Here is a 19,811-nt window from a genome sequence, read left to right as displayed (position 1 = left end):
ATTCTCAAAGCATCAGTTAGAGATGAGTCATGCTCTACATAATAAAAATGTCTTCTTCTGAAGGAAGCAGTGTTTAGGTTCAGTTATGAATGCATTTATTACATGCCATTTAGGAGCCAGGCACGGTGCCTAGGTGCCTCCTCCAGAGAACTAATAGACTGAGTCATGAAACAAGTCATCATTTATACATTCAAGTGTGTTTAAAATCAAAATGAGTAGTATGGATTCATTCCAAAGAGAGGTCAAGTAGACGAAAGATGGAAATACTGATCAGCTGCAGATTATAGTTTTAATCTCTCTGGGATTAGATTTTCTTTTGAATACAATAGCAAGGAACTCTGCTGGACAAATGGAGATATAGAGCCCTTGCCATGTGGGTCTTGGCCTGAATTTCCTACAGATTCTTACCTCAAGTGCCAACAGGAAATAAATTATACTCAGTAGAGTCTAAGGCCAGGCAACATAGAGATATTTGCCTTCACAATCCCAATGAACAGATATCTCTATATAGTACCCGTGGAGAAGAAAATGTCAATCCTCTCCAGTGTTCTTGCCTGGAATACCCCATGGACAGAGGAGCCTGGCAGGCTACAGTTCATGGGGTGGCAAAGAGTCAGATACAGTTTACCGACTGAACAGTAACAAAGCCATCCATAGATCTAGGCCTTTGCACGTCCTTTGGTAAATTTCTCAGCCTGGATCTTAGGAGATCTTATGCTGTAGCACCTCTCCTGAAATTTCTCCAAGACCTTCCTCTGGTGCCTGGGAGAGCTTGGGACTGGCAATGCTATCCCGGCAGCACACCCTTTTCCCAGACCTGTAACTGTGTGGGTCGAGTCTCTGCTGCTGCCAAGTCACTTCAGTTGTGTCCGACTCTGCGTGACCCTATGAACCGCAGCCCACCAGGCTCCTCTGTCCATGAGATTCTCTAGGCAAGGGTACTAGAGTGGGTTGCCATGCCCTCCTCCAGGGGATCTTCCCAACCCAGGGAATGAACCTGAGTCTCCTGCATTCCAGGCAGATTCTTTACCACTGAGCCACCAGGGAAGCCCCAGGTCAAGTCTCTAGAAGCATTCAATATTTTTGTTACCTTTCAGATGGAACCAGACAGGAAGGCAGTGCCATCTGGGCACGATGCCTGATACAACCAAACCATGTGCACCTGGGTCCCTGTTTCTCCCTAATTCTCTGAACTGTATCTGGTATTCTCCGGATTCCTGGGGGAGCCTAGAGACTTTACCTGTAGGGTTGCTCTGGGCCAGAACCACCTGTCCTTGTTGCCTGACCTTGGTTCCAGAAGGATGGCCTAATAATTGAATCACTCCTGCTGACAGAATGGTGTCATATGAGATTGGATCACAATAGATTGTTGTTCCACTAATTTTGGATTACTCAAAATATTTGTCTAGAAAGGGGTCTGGAAGAAATATTTGACTAGGCCCCTCACACCCTAAAAGCGATCCTGTCTCAAACACTTCAAAGTCCTTGAAAACCTCACAAAAGAGTCTGCGGAGTGCCTGATGGCCCAGAGAACTTCATAGAGGGTATGGATTTTGCCTTGGGCTTTTGCATGTGCCACCTCTAGGGGGCCACTGACAAGGTGATAAGCAATATATTACCTGAGTATCCACTGAATCATGGGACTCAAGCCTTCTATGCCTAAACACCTTATGCCGTGAGATGGGGTATAGTAATGATGCTCTTGCCGTATCACTAGGCGCTTCCCAGGTGGCACTGGGCTTCCCTGTGGCTCAGCTGGTAAAGAATCCGCCTGCAATGCAGGAGACCTGGGTTCAGTCCCTGGGTTGGGAAGATCCTCTGGAGAAGGGAAAGGCTACCCACTCCAGTATTCTGCCTTGGAGAATTCCGTAGACTATACGGAGGGGTCACAGAGTCGGAACAACTGAGCGACATTCACTCCTTGGTGGCGCTAGTGGTAGAGAACCCACCTGCCATGTAGGAGACATAAGAGGTGTGAATTTGATCCCTGGGCCAGGAAGATCCCCCTGGAGGAGGGTATGGCAACCCACTCCAGTATTCTTTCCTGGAGAAACTCATGGACAGAGGATCCTGGCCGTCTACAGTCCATAGCATTACAGAGAGTCAGACACAACTGAAGCGACTTAGTATGTACACACTCCGTATTACTAAGAGGTCTCCTGGAGAATGAATGTTTCTCACTGGGCAAACTCTTGCAATTTCAAAATGGGTAAACTAAAGGATTTTCTACTTACTGAAGGGTGTTTATAATTCTTGACTCCTATCTAATGTATATCTGTTGCACTTCGCAATCGTTGTGACATATAAAAATTTGCCTCCTTTCCCCCACCAACATATGCAAATATTTACACTCCCTCTGAAAACTGGTATTGTCTCCTGTATAGAACCAATACAATGGAGATATAATGCAAGCCGCAAATATGAGTCACATAGGTAATTTTCAATTTTCTAGTAGCTATATTAAGAGGGTTAGTAAAAACAGACAGGTGAGATTAAGTTTAATAATGTTTTTATTTAAACCAATATAGAAAAATTATCATTTCAACATGTTCAGTTCAGTCGCTCAGTCATGTCCGACTCTTTGCGACCCCATGAACCGCAACACGCCAGGCCTCCCTGTCCGTCACCAACTCCCGGAGTTCACTCCTGGATCAGTGCTATGAAAGAATGTTTTTCTCATCTATAAATGTTTTATTTGGACTTAAAAGTGCACATAATTAGATTTTTTTCCTGCTTAAGGGTACAGCCCATGCCACTTGAAACTAATTTTGCCTACTGTGGCTTATGTGTCATTTTCTATTGGCATTTTCAAACACGATGTAGCAACAATTCTTTATCAGATTTCTTTAAAGAATATTAGATTTTGAAGTGATCAGAGTATTTCCAAGCCCCTCATGCCTTCTACTTTTAGAACTGTATTTGTGAGAAGAAAAGTCTACTATTTTTTTCTGGATCTAGTTTGGACTCACAAAATTCCTCTAGAGCTCTCTTTGTTTCTCTTCCAGAGCACTAAACTTTTTAAAATGTTCTTTTCTCTAATTAAAATGTAAAAAATTTAAATCATAATTTACATGTTCTTTCCTCAGAAGAATAAAAAGCCTGATTTATCCAACCACATAGTGGTTGAGAATATCTCATTGTTTATGAAATAGGTCTACTCATCAATTTCTGTGTCCCCATCTGGACTGATGAAGAATTTTGTGACTTTTAAGTGAATCGCTATTCATTTCCATTTATATTTCCAGAGAGCAATTTTATTGTTATTGCATATGGTGAATAGTAATTTATAGATGTACAGTAGGGCAGGGATACCAATGAGAAAAATAAAATGAAAATATTCACTCATTCTGCATAGTGGAAATTTCCACATTTAAAAATATTCCATGAGTACTTTAGTCAACTAGTAGGTGACTTCCCTGATAATACCCATAATGAAAATCATTCACAATATAAAATTCTTTAAGTTTTAATTGCTTATGTGTATAATTGAATAAAGTAAATTTCATTCCTCAAACTCTGAATCCCTGAGTAAGATCTAGATAGCAATCAATATGTTTTCAGTTGAAGATGACTTTCTTGTAATTATTCAGTTCAGTAACAGAATAACTGGGCTATGAGATTAACTTATTTATGACAGTGTTCCTGAACTAATAGTATTGAGTAGTTAAATTATTCTCTAAAATAAATTATGAAAAACAATTACAACAAAATTATCTTTAATAGTACATACCTACTGATATATTGGTGAATGTTTTTGTGTAGTCTTTGTAAGAGGATTAGCTTAAATCTCTCTACCTAATCTTGAGCTTAAATGGAATTTAAATCTCTTTTAATTAAAAGCATATGTATACCATAATGTACTTAAAGATAAATTGACTTAATGTTTTCCACACAGTAAATAGCAGAGAGAAAACAGAGCCCAGGTTTAAGTTTTCATTTTTCAATTACAACTGATAATTTATGAACAATGATATGTTAGAGATGCTAAATAATTGCTCTGTAAAATTGTTCAATGCCCAACACACTTACATTCTCCTCTTACTCCAGGGTTATATAAATATATCATATATATCCCAAAGCCAAATGAAACTGACTCTATATCAAATAGTTTATGAACTGCTTGGTAAAAACAATTCTTACCAGGGTCTTTTGAAAAAAGATTTAGAATTTTTTTCAGGTATTTCATTAAAATTACGAAACAAAGCAAAGCCTTCCAGAACGTAGTAAGCTCTGAAAGTCAGGTTTGTACTGAAGGATATAGGAGTCAGCCAGGTGAGCAGAGGAGGGTTCTAGAGCAAAAAGTTTTAACTCAGCAAATATCTCTACATTCTCTCAATTTGGAAGAGAAGACATACACTTGAGTTTCTGTGCATTGGGCTATCATTTATTCCATCATACATGAAAAATTTCAAATATTTCAAACAGTGGAAAAAACCTCACACACAGCACAAATTTTTTCATTTTTCGTAAGAAAAGTAGAAAAACAAACCTCAAAGCTTGCAGACTATATAGTTAAGTGTTTTTCAGTGTGTAGGTCACATGTGTTAGTTGCTACTAGGTGTGATTGAATGGCCTACCTTTTTTTTTATAGGTGCTTTTTTCCCCCATTCTCTTGGTGTGTGTTTATGTGTATACCCACCCCCATTCTCTCCGTGTGTATACCCATGCCATTGAATGCATATTGAGTTGGAAATACAAAGACCAGCCAAAAAAGAAAAAAAAAAAGAAAAAGTGATACTAAACAGTTGCTCAAATAAACTTTAAAAAATGTAATTCCAGAATTGACACAATGTATCCAACCTAACATGAACGGTTACTTCTTCACAGGAGGCTTTATGGAGACCGAGGCTGCAGCTCAGGAGTCCCTGGGGTTAGGTAAATTGGGAACTCAAGCTGAGAAGGACAGAAGACTGAAGAAAAAGTAGGTTTGGAGATTTTTTTTTTCCCTTCTCTTTCTAACTTTTACTTACTTTGTATCATTGTTTGTGGGGAATTAAAAACAGAGTAATTGGAAAGAAAACAATAGCCGGAGGCCAGTGTTATCCTGGTATTCCCTGAAACTATTTGGTGCTTCAATGTTATAATCATCCAACTATTAAAAGATTTTAGTCCCTAGTATAAAGAAACAGTTTTGTTTTTTTTTTAAAGAGATCAAAGCTTTTATTTCAAAACTCAAAAATATTTAAAATATTTAAATGTAGCCTTACAAATAATATAATATTCCATTTGAAGTTGAATTCAGTACTGAACTGGCATGATAAAATGGAGATTATACCATCCAACTTTTATTTCCTCTCTTGACAATTAAAGAACCTCCTCTTAAAATGGAGTATTTAAAAGGAGACCATTTCTCTGATTGAATGTAAACTTATTTTAGAATCACAGCAGATTGTTTTGCATCTGTCAGGAAACTGATAGTATATTTTTTCATTCACATATAAGATGGAACATTTAAATGAACTTGCAAAATTGGCAATTTTGGAGTCTCAGCAGCTGTTAGACACAAGTGGGTCTATATGTAACATATTTTTTAAATGCATAGTAACATTTTCAATGATGAAATAGCACCTTTAGACCATGTTCTTTAAAATCCAAAGAATTTCTCTTTATTCCAGGATCTATTAGTTGGTTATTCCTTTTCTTCCCTCTCAAATATTTATTATGTTAGGCTTGTAGTTTTCCTATTTATCTTCATTCCTATGAAAGTATGTTCATCGCTCTAGTCATCATTATTATTGACATGCAAGTGGCTATACTATGCTAATTAATTTACCTCATATTTTCCCTTCTCACTTGCTTTGCAGATGTTTGCTAATAATGAAAAAAATATGTATTTAAAAGTTGTAGAAGAATCCACTGGTATAACTGTTGCATTAACTTTCTACTTACTAAAATTAATTATATATCCAAATTTAGTGGAAATGCTATACAGAAAAAAGAAGTGACCTTGGGAGCATTCTCTCTTGAATACAATTAAATGCTCGATCACATTCCATACTAATAAATACTACCTTTTTATTTACTGGTCACTCAAAGTATATATATAAATATTAAATTTACTTGAAGTCTAAAGGATTTTCAGTGTATTTATTTGAGATTGCTTTAAGTCTAAAGTAGTAATAATAATCAAACCCTAGCCTGGCTAATCCACTTAGTTTATTTCCCTTAAAAGTTAATTCTCATTTTCCCCACAATGAAATATTTAAAAATAATGGCAATCTGTCCAGTTTTCATCTTACATATAAGGCAATATGGAGGCAATGCCTCACATAATTCGTTTATTGTTTAAGACCAAGTTAAATGTCAATTTCAACAGCTACTGAAGTTAAAAATTCCAATTATACCATGACTTAACAAAATCATAAATTTAGAATTAAAGTTTAGGAATTGTTAACTTTATACACTGTTTGATTGATTTGATATTAATCTTATGGAATTATTCCTTAAATCCTAAGTATTCTCACCGTAAGAAAATAATTTTAAGTTCTGGACTTGGTTTAAAGATCTTCCTGTGCTTAACTTGATTACTTCATTTTGAAATACATTTGGGCAAAATATAATTTTAAAATGTAGTACATAGAGTCCTTGTCTTGAATATCAAGAAGAATATTAAGAACAAGCCATAATACAACAAAGGCTAACATTCCTTAGCACAACTATTTCCTATAGAATAATATTATTTGAGTTAAAATGGATACAACAAGGCAAAGTGTTGTTGCTAATTAGTGAAAAGACCGAAGCATCTCTCTTATTATTGACCATCTCATAGCAAAAGACCAATAAGCATAGATATTCAACCTATATTTGTAAGACATATAAGGAAGTGCTAATGCTCATCCGTGCCTTCTATGGCACCGTGTCTGGGTTTCTGGGTTACTAAAAAGTCACGTGTACTCATGTAATGGGTTTTACCAGATAAGCAAGGTAAATTATTTTTAAATGATATAGTTTCAAACTTTACTGCCATCAAATTTCTTATTACATGATTAAACATTGGTCATGTTCTCAAATTTTCTGAAGCATTTAAATTTTTATTTAAACAATTCTCATGTTCTATGTTTAAAAGACACTATATCCTCTTTAAATGTGCTTCAATGAATCATACTCTTTTCTGTGTTCAAGTTTCATATATCTACTTTCAAGATGAAAAATAAATTCAAGTACATTTTTTTAAAAAAATACACAAAAAAATGGAGAAAACAATTTCAAATCTTTAAACACTATAGTTTGTGCATACGTGGTTACAATGACTATGGCTTCCCACCAGTTCTTCTACATTCTATCCAATGACCAAGCCAAGTGATGTGTCCGGGACCCAGTACTTATACTTATGATCACTGTACCAAAGTTCATATCAGAGATTCATTTCATTAGTCTCCCTGTGGAAATAGCATAGCTGGAAAATCTTATTTTTAACTTTACTAAGATATCAGGTATCTCTGATTGACAATCTGTGAGTTTAAATTTAATTGATTGAAATCTTTAAATAAGTTACTTATGACACATTTTGAAAAACCATATGGGAGAGAAATCAGAGAGCAGCATTCAAGATATTCCAAATGCTTGCAAAGTCCAGAAATTTACAATGTTGGCAGTCCCAGACAAAGTCTAATTTGAGGTACACTTACCATCCAGCAACTAAAGACAGATAGATTAAAACATCTTACTAGGTCTGTGTTCCTACTTTGTTCTGCTTTTGCTTTGCTTCCCGGTGCAGACATTTGTTTTTCTTCTATTTCTAGCTACTGTCCTATGATGAGAAATAGGAAATTAAGAATACCAGATCTGTTAAAGCATCCACTGTTTTAAAAATTCTTAAGCTGAGTACTATCTTCCTGAGTTGTGTATTATCACACAGGTGCAATTCTTCCCTGAGAACAGCATCTAACCTGAAGGTCTAAAGTCAACCTATTGTTGTTCTGCCTGGTTCATTTTATTACATCTTATCTTTGTTATACATTCCTTAAAAGCTTCAGTTCCATAAATTTCTTCAGCAGGCTTATATGGAATACAGTTAATACCTATGATAATTATGTCAAACTGAAACTCATCTTGAAATTCTTTGAGCTGTAGTTGTTTAGTAGCTAAGATGTGTCTGACTCTTTGCAACCCCATGGACTGCAGCACGCCAGGCTTCCCTGTCCTTCACTATCTCCCAGAGTTTGCTCAAACTCATGTCTGTTGAATCCATGATGCCATCCAACCATCTCATCCTTTGTCGCCCCCTTTTCCTCCTGCCCTCAATCTTCACTAGCATCAGGGTCTTTTCCAATGAGTCAGCTCTTCGCATCAGGTGGCCTAAGTATTGAAACTTCAGCTTCGGCATCAGTCATTCCAATTAATACTCAGGGTAAGTGAAAAGTGAGTGAAGTCACTCAGTTGTGTCTGACTCTTTGCGACCCCATGGACTGTAGCCCAGCAGGCTCCTCCATCTGTGGGATTCTCCAGGCAAGAATACTGGAGTGGGTTGCCATTTCCTTCTCCAGGGGATCTTCGCCACCCAGGGATCAAACTCAGATATCCTGCATTGCAGGCAGATGCTTTAACCTCTGAGCCGCCAGGGTACTTCACATTAATTTGTCTAGTCTTCCTCTTTAAAATTGGGCCAGTGTTTCTTTAGCCTTGTGGTATAGTTCTCCAAATCCTAAAGGATTGCATCATTTATTATTTTCAATATGTCTCCGTATTAAAATTGTGATTCTCCAGAGTTCTCTTAATGTGTCACTACTATGTGAGGTCTTTTCCACCGTCCTTTGTTTGATTTCATCGGATGGCAAGCATCTTTTCTAATTAATATCAATCGGCTATCTTTGCTATTCCTAAGACTAGACCTGAGAACTTCACTTCTTCCCTTTTATACCTTCCATCCTGATCTTCAAGAACCTATTTCCCTATCTTAACTCTCCAGCAAATGTTTTAGACTAAACCCTAAACCTTCTTTCTCAGGATGGCCAGTTAGTCAACCACACAACTCTATAAAAGAACTGCACCTTATTAAAAAGCTACTGCAAGATCCAAAATGTACATGGCCTAGCTCACCAAAAACCTCAGTTTATAAATATCCTTTGACTCCCTAACTCCCTGAACTTCTCTTAGAATCTGGATGTTGGTATTAATATTTTAGTACCCAGTGAATAGAAACTCTGTTCTTTGCCAAAGTTTAGAATTTATTTGCTGCTAAACAGAGGAGTCAGACAATAAGAGATAAAAATGTCAGCTTTGTTACTGATGCAGCTGTTACAACACAGCTTAGGTATATGGAAATAAAAGGAGGTTCCTAAAACTGAACCGCCAAGTTAAAGTCACTTGGCACAGAAAGAAACGCTAGTCACACGTTTCCAGGATGTACAAGTGTAAGGTATATGTAGTGCAGTGAAGTCGCTCAGTCGTCTCCAACTCTTTGTGACCCCTTGGACCTCCGTCCATGGGATTTTCTTCTTAAAAATAGCATTTGCATCATTATGATTCCATAAATATGTTACTCTAGAATCAATAACTATGAACTCACAAAAAAAGAAAAGAAATTTTGTCCTTAGCATCTTTGCCTAAAAAAGAGCTTTAGAAGTATCCATTATATGTATTAATACCTCTTCAGATTTCTTACCCTTTTTTTTTTTTCCTCCTGGAACATATTTAGCTGCTAATTTCCCATATTACCATCTCCATAAATGTGTTGGTAAGGTTTATGACAAACTTCTTATATGCTTAGAGATCTGTAAATATATTTTATACCTAAATTAATGGAAAATTATAAAAGTATTAGTTTAAAATAATTTCCCCTCAAAGCTTTAAACATACTACTCTTTTGGCTGCCACTTACGTCTAATGTCAGTTGATTGTCATTGTTTCCTGGTATAACATTCCTTTCTCTTTCACTGAAAGCTTGATTTCTCACTTAATCCTGAGGTTCAGAAATGTCATAATACATTTATATTCAAATAATTTCTATGTTTCATTTTTCTACTTTATACTTTCAACCTAAAGACTTGTTAGATTAGACTGCCTTTCATATATTGACCTAAAAGATTTTTATTGCTAAGCTTAACTTCAATTCTAAGAAGCTTATTTTTACAGAGACTGATGAGATTAAAGAGCAGTTGTCTGTTTCAGTAGTAATACACTTGTCTAACACTCATGACAGTTCATGATAGTCAGTAAGCATATTAAAATCTACAGTTACCCAGTGAATAGCTCCAGAAATATAAATCCTAAATTTTTGTATGTTTTTTATCTGCTTGTTTATGTTTTATTTTTGCATTTTTAACACGGTGTAATTTTTTATTAAAACATATATACATGTTGAAATCGGTATTTTGAGACTAAATTGGAAGATACTATATGAATATTAATATACTAATTTATCATTTTTAATATTTAGTTATAGTATAGGTAATATATTATTATATGTTAGATTTGTTATGCTCTCCTGAATGGATACCACTATGAAGTGAATATGGATTCTGTATTTGAAATCAATTTTTCAGCATCATTAAAATGAAATTAACATTCCAACTTGGCAATCAGCAGCATCCTCCAGAGAAGCAGTTTTATCCTTGGAGCATAACACTCACAGTTAATCACTACCAATGAATCTTTATGTTAGAACATCAAAGACATAAAAGTGAAGCTCTATAGATTTAGTTAATTTATTTCTATTGCAATCCTAAGGGTCTCCTTCAGTGCATAAACATTAATGTGTTTTGAGACTTGGCATTTTTAATCTTTAGCATTTGGAAGTTTCAGAGCTTGCATATCTCTAAGCAAAATAAATGTCACTGAAAATATTCATACCTAAAGGTATCACAGAATCTCCACAACATTCTTTCATTCAACAAATATTTATTAAGTACCTGGGTGCCAAGTTAAACTTGTAAAAGAGTTGTATTCCATAAGTTAATCTGTAAGACATGTATTATAAGCTTTGAATACATTTTTCCATCCAAGTAAGGTCATATACATGGAAGGTAAATGTCTTTGCTTCCCTCCACAAAAATATGTTTTGAAGAATGTTATAGAAACTAAATTTGGCTGAACAAAGCCAAAAAAAGAAAAAAAAGGAATTCACTTGTAGGATATTAGAATGTCTTAGAAATTGCAGAAACAACAGAGCCAGGACCACTCTAAAACTTCAACCATGACAGATTATGAAATGTTTCTCTAGAGTATTGTCAATAACTTATCTTTTCCATTTCACATTTTTAAGCTCCTGGGTGAAAGAATCTGGTTGGCCTAATATGGAAGAGATATTTGTACTTGAATCAATTAGTTATAGTCAAGTGTTCCTTTAGTACAGACATGGTTAAAGGGAACACTCGTGGGTAATCAACTCAAAAAGATCTAATAAAGTAGAATATTTCAGAATCTAAACCCAGTGTTCTCAGTATTTATCTGGGAAATATATCTCAGTTTCCAGCTTTGAACTTCGGAAATTTGCCCTCTCTGCCTGCACTGAGTTAGAGCTATCATTGCCTTACCATCTGATCATGCATGTCCTGCCAAGCTCCTGCCGCGAACAATTCTAAGACTTCCCTGAATCTAAAAAATAATAATAGACAAAGGCTAAAGGCCAAAATCTACTGAAATTTGTTAGGAAAAAAATGAATCTAAGGAAAACCAATGTGCCCTCTTGGAGGAAGGAAAAAAACATGGAAGAAATAGGGATATTGTTATGAACCTATGGTGCAATGTTAGTAGATTACAGAGTAAGTATCAATAGAATCAGAATCCCTGTATAGCCTCTGTATTTTCTGCCCATGAAAAATAAAAAGAATACACCCACGGCAGATTCATGTTGATGTATGGCAAAACCAATACAATATTGTAAAGTAATAAATAAATAAATAAATAACAAAACAACAACAAGAATAATAATAAGTGAAAACTCAGATAGTTACATGTACCAGAAAAATGACCTCCTTCTATAAAAAGATCCATATTGTTTGTCTTGACTGAAGTAAATCCTGGATTAATGAAACATGCAAATGATAACTTTTCAGTCATTTACTTAGTGCCCATTTTTTTCCAGGAACTGTGTGAGAAACGACTGATATTTGAATTATACAGCCCTACTTTTCAAAGAGCTTGTAGAGAGACAGTCATGAAAACAAATGATTGCACTTTAGTATTTCAGTGCCCATGATCCTTTCTCTAAGTTTCTGGCCTTTGAGCAGAACGAGAAGAGTGCTATATGACTAAAACCACATAACGTTCTTATTTAAAGGATGTTCTCCAAGTTAAGGCTGTATATTGACACCGTGCTTAGACTGGTTAGCTTTTCAAAATAAACAAAACATCCAATAGGTTATTTTTGAACAGTAAGAAAGGGATTTTCAATCACCAAGAATAAATGGAATCCCTTAAGAATGAACTGTGTCCTTAAACATTTCAGACATTTTCTATACATGTAGATGAGAAAAAGGCTGTAGAAACACCACACATTGAGTTCAGCAAAGTGTTTTGATTACTTTCTAAACGAACATAAGATTGGAATGAGACTAAAACCATGAAAATATAACTGGTGGAGTCCTTGTAATCACAGGGGCTGGACAAGTGAATTCCTGATGACTGAGTGAAATGGAAGTTGGCAAACTCAGCACTTTAGTATTTGACTTAAATATGAATATGATATTTGTGAAAGCACGAAGCTAGAAGACGTAGTTAAGTTTAGATAAAGAATTTTGTTTAAGGGAAACCTTTGAAGAGAGATGCAAATCTAAGAAGATGAAGTTTAACAGGGTCATTTATACGTTAATAAATCTGCATCCAACTTCATATATGCTGAATGCTTATGTATAGGGGGATATGTATAATTTAACTGCAACTCCTGAGAAAAATGTTTCTACAAAAAAAGATAAATTGCCAATGCCTATAAAGATATTAATGATTTTCAGTACCCAAAAAGCAGTTGATAAGGCCAAAATTCTATGTACTGACCAGAACATACCTGGATATTGTATTAATTTCTGGGAAATATGCTTGAAGCAGATATATTCAAGCAAGCACATATTCGGAAGAACATGATCAGCATAGCAAGATGACACTGAACGCCTTCAAGGAGTGTTGCAAACAATTAGGAATATGTGGGGTACGGATAACAAAGATCCAGACGCTCCGAAGAAAAAAGAGCAATCAAATGTGTTCTTTTGGCTGCATGAGAAGATCTTGGGCCCAAAGTGAAAGGCTGTTAACAGATAAATGTGAGCTGCGTGTAAGTGAGGACTGCTAACAATCACAGATCTGAGAAGAAAGAATTGACCCCCTAGAAAGAGAGCTATTTCTCGTGATTAAGTCCAACATAGACCTACCAAGTGTATGAATGTGGCTAGATTATTATATGAGGGATTCAGATTTCAGTTGAGAAATTGAATTACATGCTCTTCAAATTGCCCCTGCCCTGGATTCTGTGTTTTTCTACATAATTCAAAAAGCTGGACTCAGAGAACCTCTGCTTTTTTAAACAAGTGCAGTGCCTGGCACAGTGTAGATACTCAAGACATGCATTTTGCATAACTGAATACATAAATAGCATCTGGGTGGAAAAAGAAGAACAAAAACCCAAGAATATGGAACAGGAACTGGGGCAGTGACTTCCACAAACTAACCGAACTGGAAACCAGGGCTTCGTCTCTGCCCTCATCCTGCCTTGTCCTTGCTCTTAGCTCTGTGCGCCTCCACACAAGGTGATCTAGATAATAGCTCTTTAAAATCTCTCAAGCTTGCTGATTTTCTTCTTTCTTGCTCAGACCATCATACTAAAACAGTGTCTTCTAGTCTTGCCTTCCTCAAATTCATTCTTCACACTTCAGCTAAAGAAATCTATCTAAATCATTATGTCTAAACTTGCCTAAAATCCCTCAATCATTTCCTAGCATCCCTAGGATAAATCTCAAATGCCTTCATATAGTCCCTAAATCCCCACATTATCTGGTTCCTATCTATCCCTTTGTCTCTGCTTCCCATCCTGCACGTTCTGTTCTTAATATACTTAATATCTATGTCTTTTTTATGACTACTCTTGTCTCCGTGTGTATGTATATACTGTTCTGTGTTCCTCCTCATCCTTTTTGCGGTAATGATAATAATGATCTTCTTTATATGTAAGAAGTATTTAATAACCACATTGAGTAGTTGCAATATGCCAGGCACTGTTCTATACATTTACATGCATTTTTGTCTTGTAGTTTTCACAAAGCCTTTGAGGTAGAAATGCTGTTGCTTCCACAATGAAAAAACACAGCTTTCCAAGCACTGTGGTATACAGAGGTGCAGACCTCTGGAGCCCTATTTTCTCTGAACTATTTAGAATCTCAGGATAAGGCTGCAATTTAAAGATTATGTAGTCCAAACTTTCAGCTGGATCTTAAGTCTCCTATCTAATTTTAAATAGTCTCCATGGGGAGTCAAAAAAGAATCTCTCTCTTTATACTCTGAAAAGAGAAGCATAGTTTTTTCCATAGGGAATAATTAGTTTCTTATCTGACCCCATCCCATCCTTCCAAATTAGCAACAAATGTATTTAAATCAGACACTTATTTAAGAATGAGAAATGGAGGTAATTTCAAAGTAGTGTAGTTACTTTATAAAGTTGATTTTTTTCTAATGTAATTAGCCACACATACTATCACCAAAGTTTGATATAAGTATAGTAATGATTACTAATAAGTTATGTAAGAAATGTAAATGTCTGCTTGAATCAATCTAACATTATTTGTCCCAATAAAATTTTCAAAGTCGGTGTCTAACAGTAAGGATGATTAAGTTCTTTCATTAAAAGAAAAGAAAAAAGTGACTAATTAGGATACATTCAAATATAATGCTGACTGACATCTTGATCTAAAAGGTATTCTCTATATTTGTTTCCATAATATAGAAGCTTATATTAGCTCTATATGGTATTTTTATAAGGTCTTTGAAGATGTGCTTTTTGCCCATAGTTATTTAAAGTTAGCCTTTCAGAAGCAAGCTTCTCTACCTTGTTCCCACATTTCTAAGGTCAGTGATTATCTATATCCTATTGACAGGGTTTTATAAAAAAAATAGATAACAAGAGACTTTTCATTCAAAAAATATATGTATGCATGTATACATATATATAACTGATGCCGGGAAGGGCTGAAGGCAGAAGAAGGGGCCGGCAGAGGATGAGATGATTGGATGGCATCACTGACTCAATGGACATGAATTTGAGCAAACTCCAGGAGATAGTGAAGGACGCGGAAGCCTGGCATGCTGCAGTCGATGGGGTCACAAAGAGTTGAACATGACTTAGCGACTGAACACACACACAGATATATATATCTAGGCAGCATATTAAAAAAGCAAAGACATTACTTTACCAACAAAGGTCCATTTAGTCAAGGCTATGGTTTTTCCAGTAGTCACGTATGGGTGTGAGAATTGGACTATAAAGAAAGCTGAGTGCTGAAGAATTGATGCTTTTGAACTGTGGTGTTGGAGAAGACTCGAGAGTCCCTTGGACTGCAAGGAGATCAAACTAGTCAATCCTAAAGAAAATCAGTCCTGAATATTCACTGGAAGGACTGAAGCTGAAGCTCTAATACTTTGGCCACCTGATGTGAAGAACTGACTCCTTGGAAAAGACCCTGATGCTGGGAAAGATTGAAGGTGGGAGGAGAAGGGAACAACAGAGGGTGAGATGGTTGGATGGCATCACCAACAGAATGGACATGAGTTTGAGTAAGCTCTGGGAGCTGGTGATGGGCAGGGAAGCCTGGCGTGCTGCAGTCTATGGGGTCAAAAAGAGTCAGACACGGCTGAGCGACTGAACTGATTGATACATATATATATATTACATATATATACAGCATACAGTTAAATGTATTTATTTCAGATTCTACATACTTAAATTTTTTAATTGGGCCTTGACTGGAATATAATCACGGGCAAAAGAATAACAAAATTCTTGAAAAAGTAAAGATTTCTCAGCCAGAAAAATTACTTCTGTAGAAGTATAATAAACCATACTTAACACTTCTGAATCATTTTCTTTAATTTATAAGGATCACTATAAATGTGCTTGGCTATTTATTTTTATCTGTATCCCATCACTGTATATAAAGCAATTTCTGCTATCATCCCTGGGTGCTCTTATATCCACATAAATCAGCTGTTTGCAACTTAACCTTTAAGTTCATGGCTTCATTACTTCCAATGTCATTCTCTCTTCCAAGTCAGACACATCCTATGTTATATTCTGAATCCTGTCGTTGCTCCCAGATCACCCCTACTCAGAAGTTACTAATTCATGCATATCATTCCTTCCTATCTCCTTCTTTCAGCTTGGTTTTATCAACTTCTTCTACTATCATCTTTTTAAAAACTTCTATCACTTTTTAGTCTATCAGCTGCATTTGGTCCTCTTCTATCTCCCTATTTCGCTTGGATTCTATGACCATAATTTCACCATGCTCAGAAATTCCAAACCCATGATTTTTTTTCATTTGGTTATGTACATATCATAACTAGAGTCACCAATGAATTTTTCTTTCTCCATGGCTATGTTTGGGTTACCTGAGTGCTACAAGAGAAAATTAATGCAAGGGAATTTGAATCAGCTTCATGTGGGAATTCAACACTGCCAGGTATTCCCAATATTTTTCTGTTACCGGTCTTCTTTCTATTCTCTGCAGCTTTTGTCAGAGACCTCCACTGTCCTCAAACCTGTGTCTTCTGCAGGTGCATTCACATTCTACTCTAGAGGGAGAGAGAAAGAGACCACCTCAGTCCTCTGAATTATTTGCTGCTGAATTCACACTAACTCTTGCCCCCATCCTGCTTTAACACAGCAAACTAGGTTAATTTCTTCTCATTTAAGACCATCCCTGCTTATTTTGTCTGTCTGGTTGTGCCAGTTTCCCACTTGTACTTCAAATTCTCTTCCAATCCTCCTCTCTTCTGGATTGTGGTCATCAGCATTTAAACATGCTCAAGTTTCACCTATTAAAGGAAATCATTTCTTCATTCTACTTTTTCACTTCAGTCACTATCTGTTCACTCCTCAATCTCAATTGTTAACAATTGATTTTTTAAATTTCTGAGTCGTTAACTTGAACTTTAAGAAGCAAAAGGCAACTACATTCCACATATGAAGTTCATTTAATAAATATTTCTAATGTGAAATTTTGCATTCAAAGTTAACTAGTTTATAAATAGACGGCTCATTCATTCAGTGGAAGATCTAGAAGATTAAAGTGAGGCAATTAAACATTTAAGAATCCTGTTTTTAAATATAAGATATATGTTAGTTGATAATATCTTCTTGTTTGTGCCTGGATGTATGCTGATGTTCCCAAGGAAAATATTGTGCCAATAACTGACTTGTTCTTATTGGTTAGAGGGTAACTTAAAACCTATTTTTTCTAGGTCAGTGAAAAATTATTTGTCTATTATGTACTACAGTGGTCTTTAAATGAAGAAGATTAATTTTTGACAGAATCTCTCTTGGTATTCTCATAATTTTGACAATCTGGAGTAGAAAGAAAAAAATAAGTTATATGTTCCTATAAATAATTGCATGTAGAAAAGAATATCAATTTTTATAAGAAAAAAACTGTCTTTATCTAGACCAAAAGCACTACAAATATGTATTATCTCTGATATGAATTTATAATATATTATCACAAACTCTCTTAAGAGTCATTTATAATTACAGCTTTTTGTCCGTTGCAGAACATGTCTTTTTGAAAGTTGTGAGCTGAAATACTTAATTCTAAAATGAAATAGCTAGTCAAGATTGCTCTTAAATTAATTGCCTGTGGAGGAGAAGAAAGTTAGTAAAAACTATGAGAAGTCAGATAACTTATGCATACTGATAAATATATTAGAACTTTAAGCAATACTTTTTGAGTCATATGTTTGTATTTCCTGTTTATTTTCACAATTTCTCATGTTTTATATTTAGGGTATTTCTATAGGTACAGATTTCCTATTTTAAAAATGATAAATATGTGAAAAAAATTAATATTCCACTGTGTGCATATTTATTCAACTTTATTAGAGAGCAATGCCTAGGTAACTTGTAGGCTGAGGAAGATTATTTTGTCCATGGTAATAACTGGCCCCAAATGCTTCATGAAAAATAGTTTTCATGGAGAGCTCAGAAATTGCTTTTTTCTGATAACTCATCAAAGAGTTCACAGGTATGTTGACAGGAAAATCATTCTAACCACCTAGAATGTATTTCTTTGGGTCTTAATTTCCTTTCTGTTGCATATATGATGCAAGAAAGATGCCTTAAGTTTCTTAGGACATTGAGATGCCAATGTGTATGGGCTGCTGTGTTTTTGTTTATGTGAAAAATTTAAAAACTGGTCCCAGCTGTTCTGAAGCTAAGGTCAAAGAACTGCATTTCTCCAAAATGCACATTTAGTGAAAGAATACACAGTTTCTCTGAATGAATGCATTTGGAGGAGGCACGTGCAGGGTGTTCATCGCACTTCCAGCTTTTCTTTATAATGATTGTGTAATTAAAAAAGGGAGCTCTCTAACTTGCTTCATTTCTTAGATAGGAGTCTCTGCTTCATATTTTGTTACATTGACTATATTTTATGTAGTAAAATTTTATTTTTCTAAGAATTGGTCTAGTATGCTTTTATAAAAAAATTTAAAATAATATTCTCATGGCTTTTTATTGGGTTATTTAAATTCCATATTTTCCCAGTGCCTCTACTCTCCCCAGGGAACAAGTGGGCTACTTCAAACACCACAACAAAATCAACCTTTCTGTGATGACATCTGGTAACATTGGTGAACTAATCTAGTTCATTTTCCCCCTCAGAGCAATGTTTACCAACATCTGTCCAAATAAATAAATGTGTCTACTTAAAGACACCCAGTTGCCAGCTTAAATAGAGGAGGAGGAATTACTCTTCTAGAGGGGAGAAGACTGACAGAATTTTTTAGGACTTTTTCATGACCTGATTACTGGCACATAATTATTACTATTGTTATACCACATGTGTAATGTCACAATAAAATTATGGAACTAGGATGTGAAAATTTCTTCTTGCCTCAAATTAAGTTCGGGAGATTGAACATCAGAACCTTACCAGTGATTTTGATCAAACCATGTATGTGAACCAGAATCCAGATAGACCCACCCTCAAACCAGTGCTTTCTTCGAGTCACTTTCTTTCCAGAAGTCTGCTGTATTTTTCTTAAGCTCTAAGCTTATAAATCTGTTTGAGATCCCAAACATCACTTAATAGGTTACTGCTTCTATTTGTAAAATAACCTGAGTGGCCCGAGGTGAAGAATCTTCTTTAACAAGCTGCCTGACTTCCTCCCGGGGTTTACTATAGGCTGGGAAAATGTGGTCATGCATGTTTCAGAGTGGCTCATTTTCAAGAGACAGACTACTGGTCAACTATTAGAACTGCCTTCAGCCTGATTATGCTTTTGGATGCAGTGAGTATCTGTGTCATGGTGAAATTAAAAAAAAAACAAAAAACAAAAAACAGAACACCATGTCTTTCTCATATCTGAGCTTTAGCACATCTGAAATGATGCTCTTGTTTTATTCCATGGCTTTCTTTGGATTGAAATGTATCCATTAACATTTGTGTGCTTTTCTTTTTCATCTGTCCTCCTCCATCTCATGAAAAGCACATCAGGGTAAGTTGAATCACAATGGCTGCTGAACATGTTTATTTTCAGCACCATCCTCTTTTTCTTTTGTCTTTAGTATTTCTCCTTTCAGTTGTAACACAAGCTGCACGGCCTCTGACCTAAAATGAAAATTGTGAAGTGTATTCATTTTCTTACCATAAAAGGAATCATTGGTTCAGAGAAAT

General features: G+C 35.6%; 1 protein-coding gene across 11 annotated transcripts in view; it reads left to right on the top strand.

Moving 5' to 3' along the window:
* PPFIA2 (PPFI scaffold protein A2) overlaps positions 1–19,811 on the top strand; it is a 502,390-nt gene that overhangs the window by 431,989 nt on the left and 50,590 nt on the right. For all 11 annotated transcript variants that reach the window (XM_086398878.1, XM_086398877.1, XM_086398875.1 and 8 more), the window contains one exon: positions 4,828–4,921. In XM_086398878.1, the coding sequence (XP_086255004.1) occupies positions 4,828–4,921 (94 nt within the window). The remainder of the gene's footprint in view (positions 1–4,827; positions 4,922–19,811) is intronic.

The sequence above is a fragment of the Bos grunniens genome, chromosome 5 (assembly GCF_055505025.1).
Source record: "Bos grunniens cultivar Pamir isolate PY7600 chromosome 5, Bosgru_T2T1.0, whole genome shotgun sequence".
Lineage (NCBI taxonomy): Eukaryota > Metazoa > Chordata > Mammalia > Artiodactyla > Bovidae > Bos > Bos grunniens.
The sequence above is the reverse complement of the archived record's forward strand: the minus strand, read 5'-3'. Positions and strand labels throughout refer to the sequence as shown.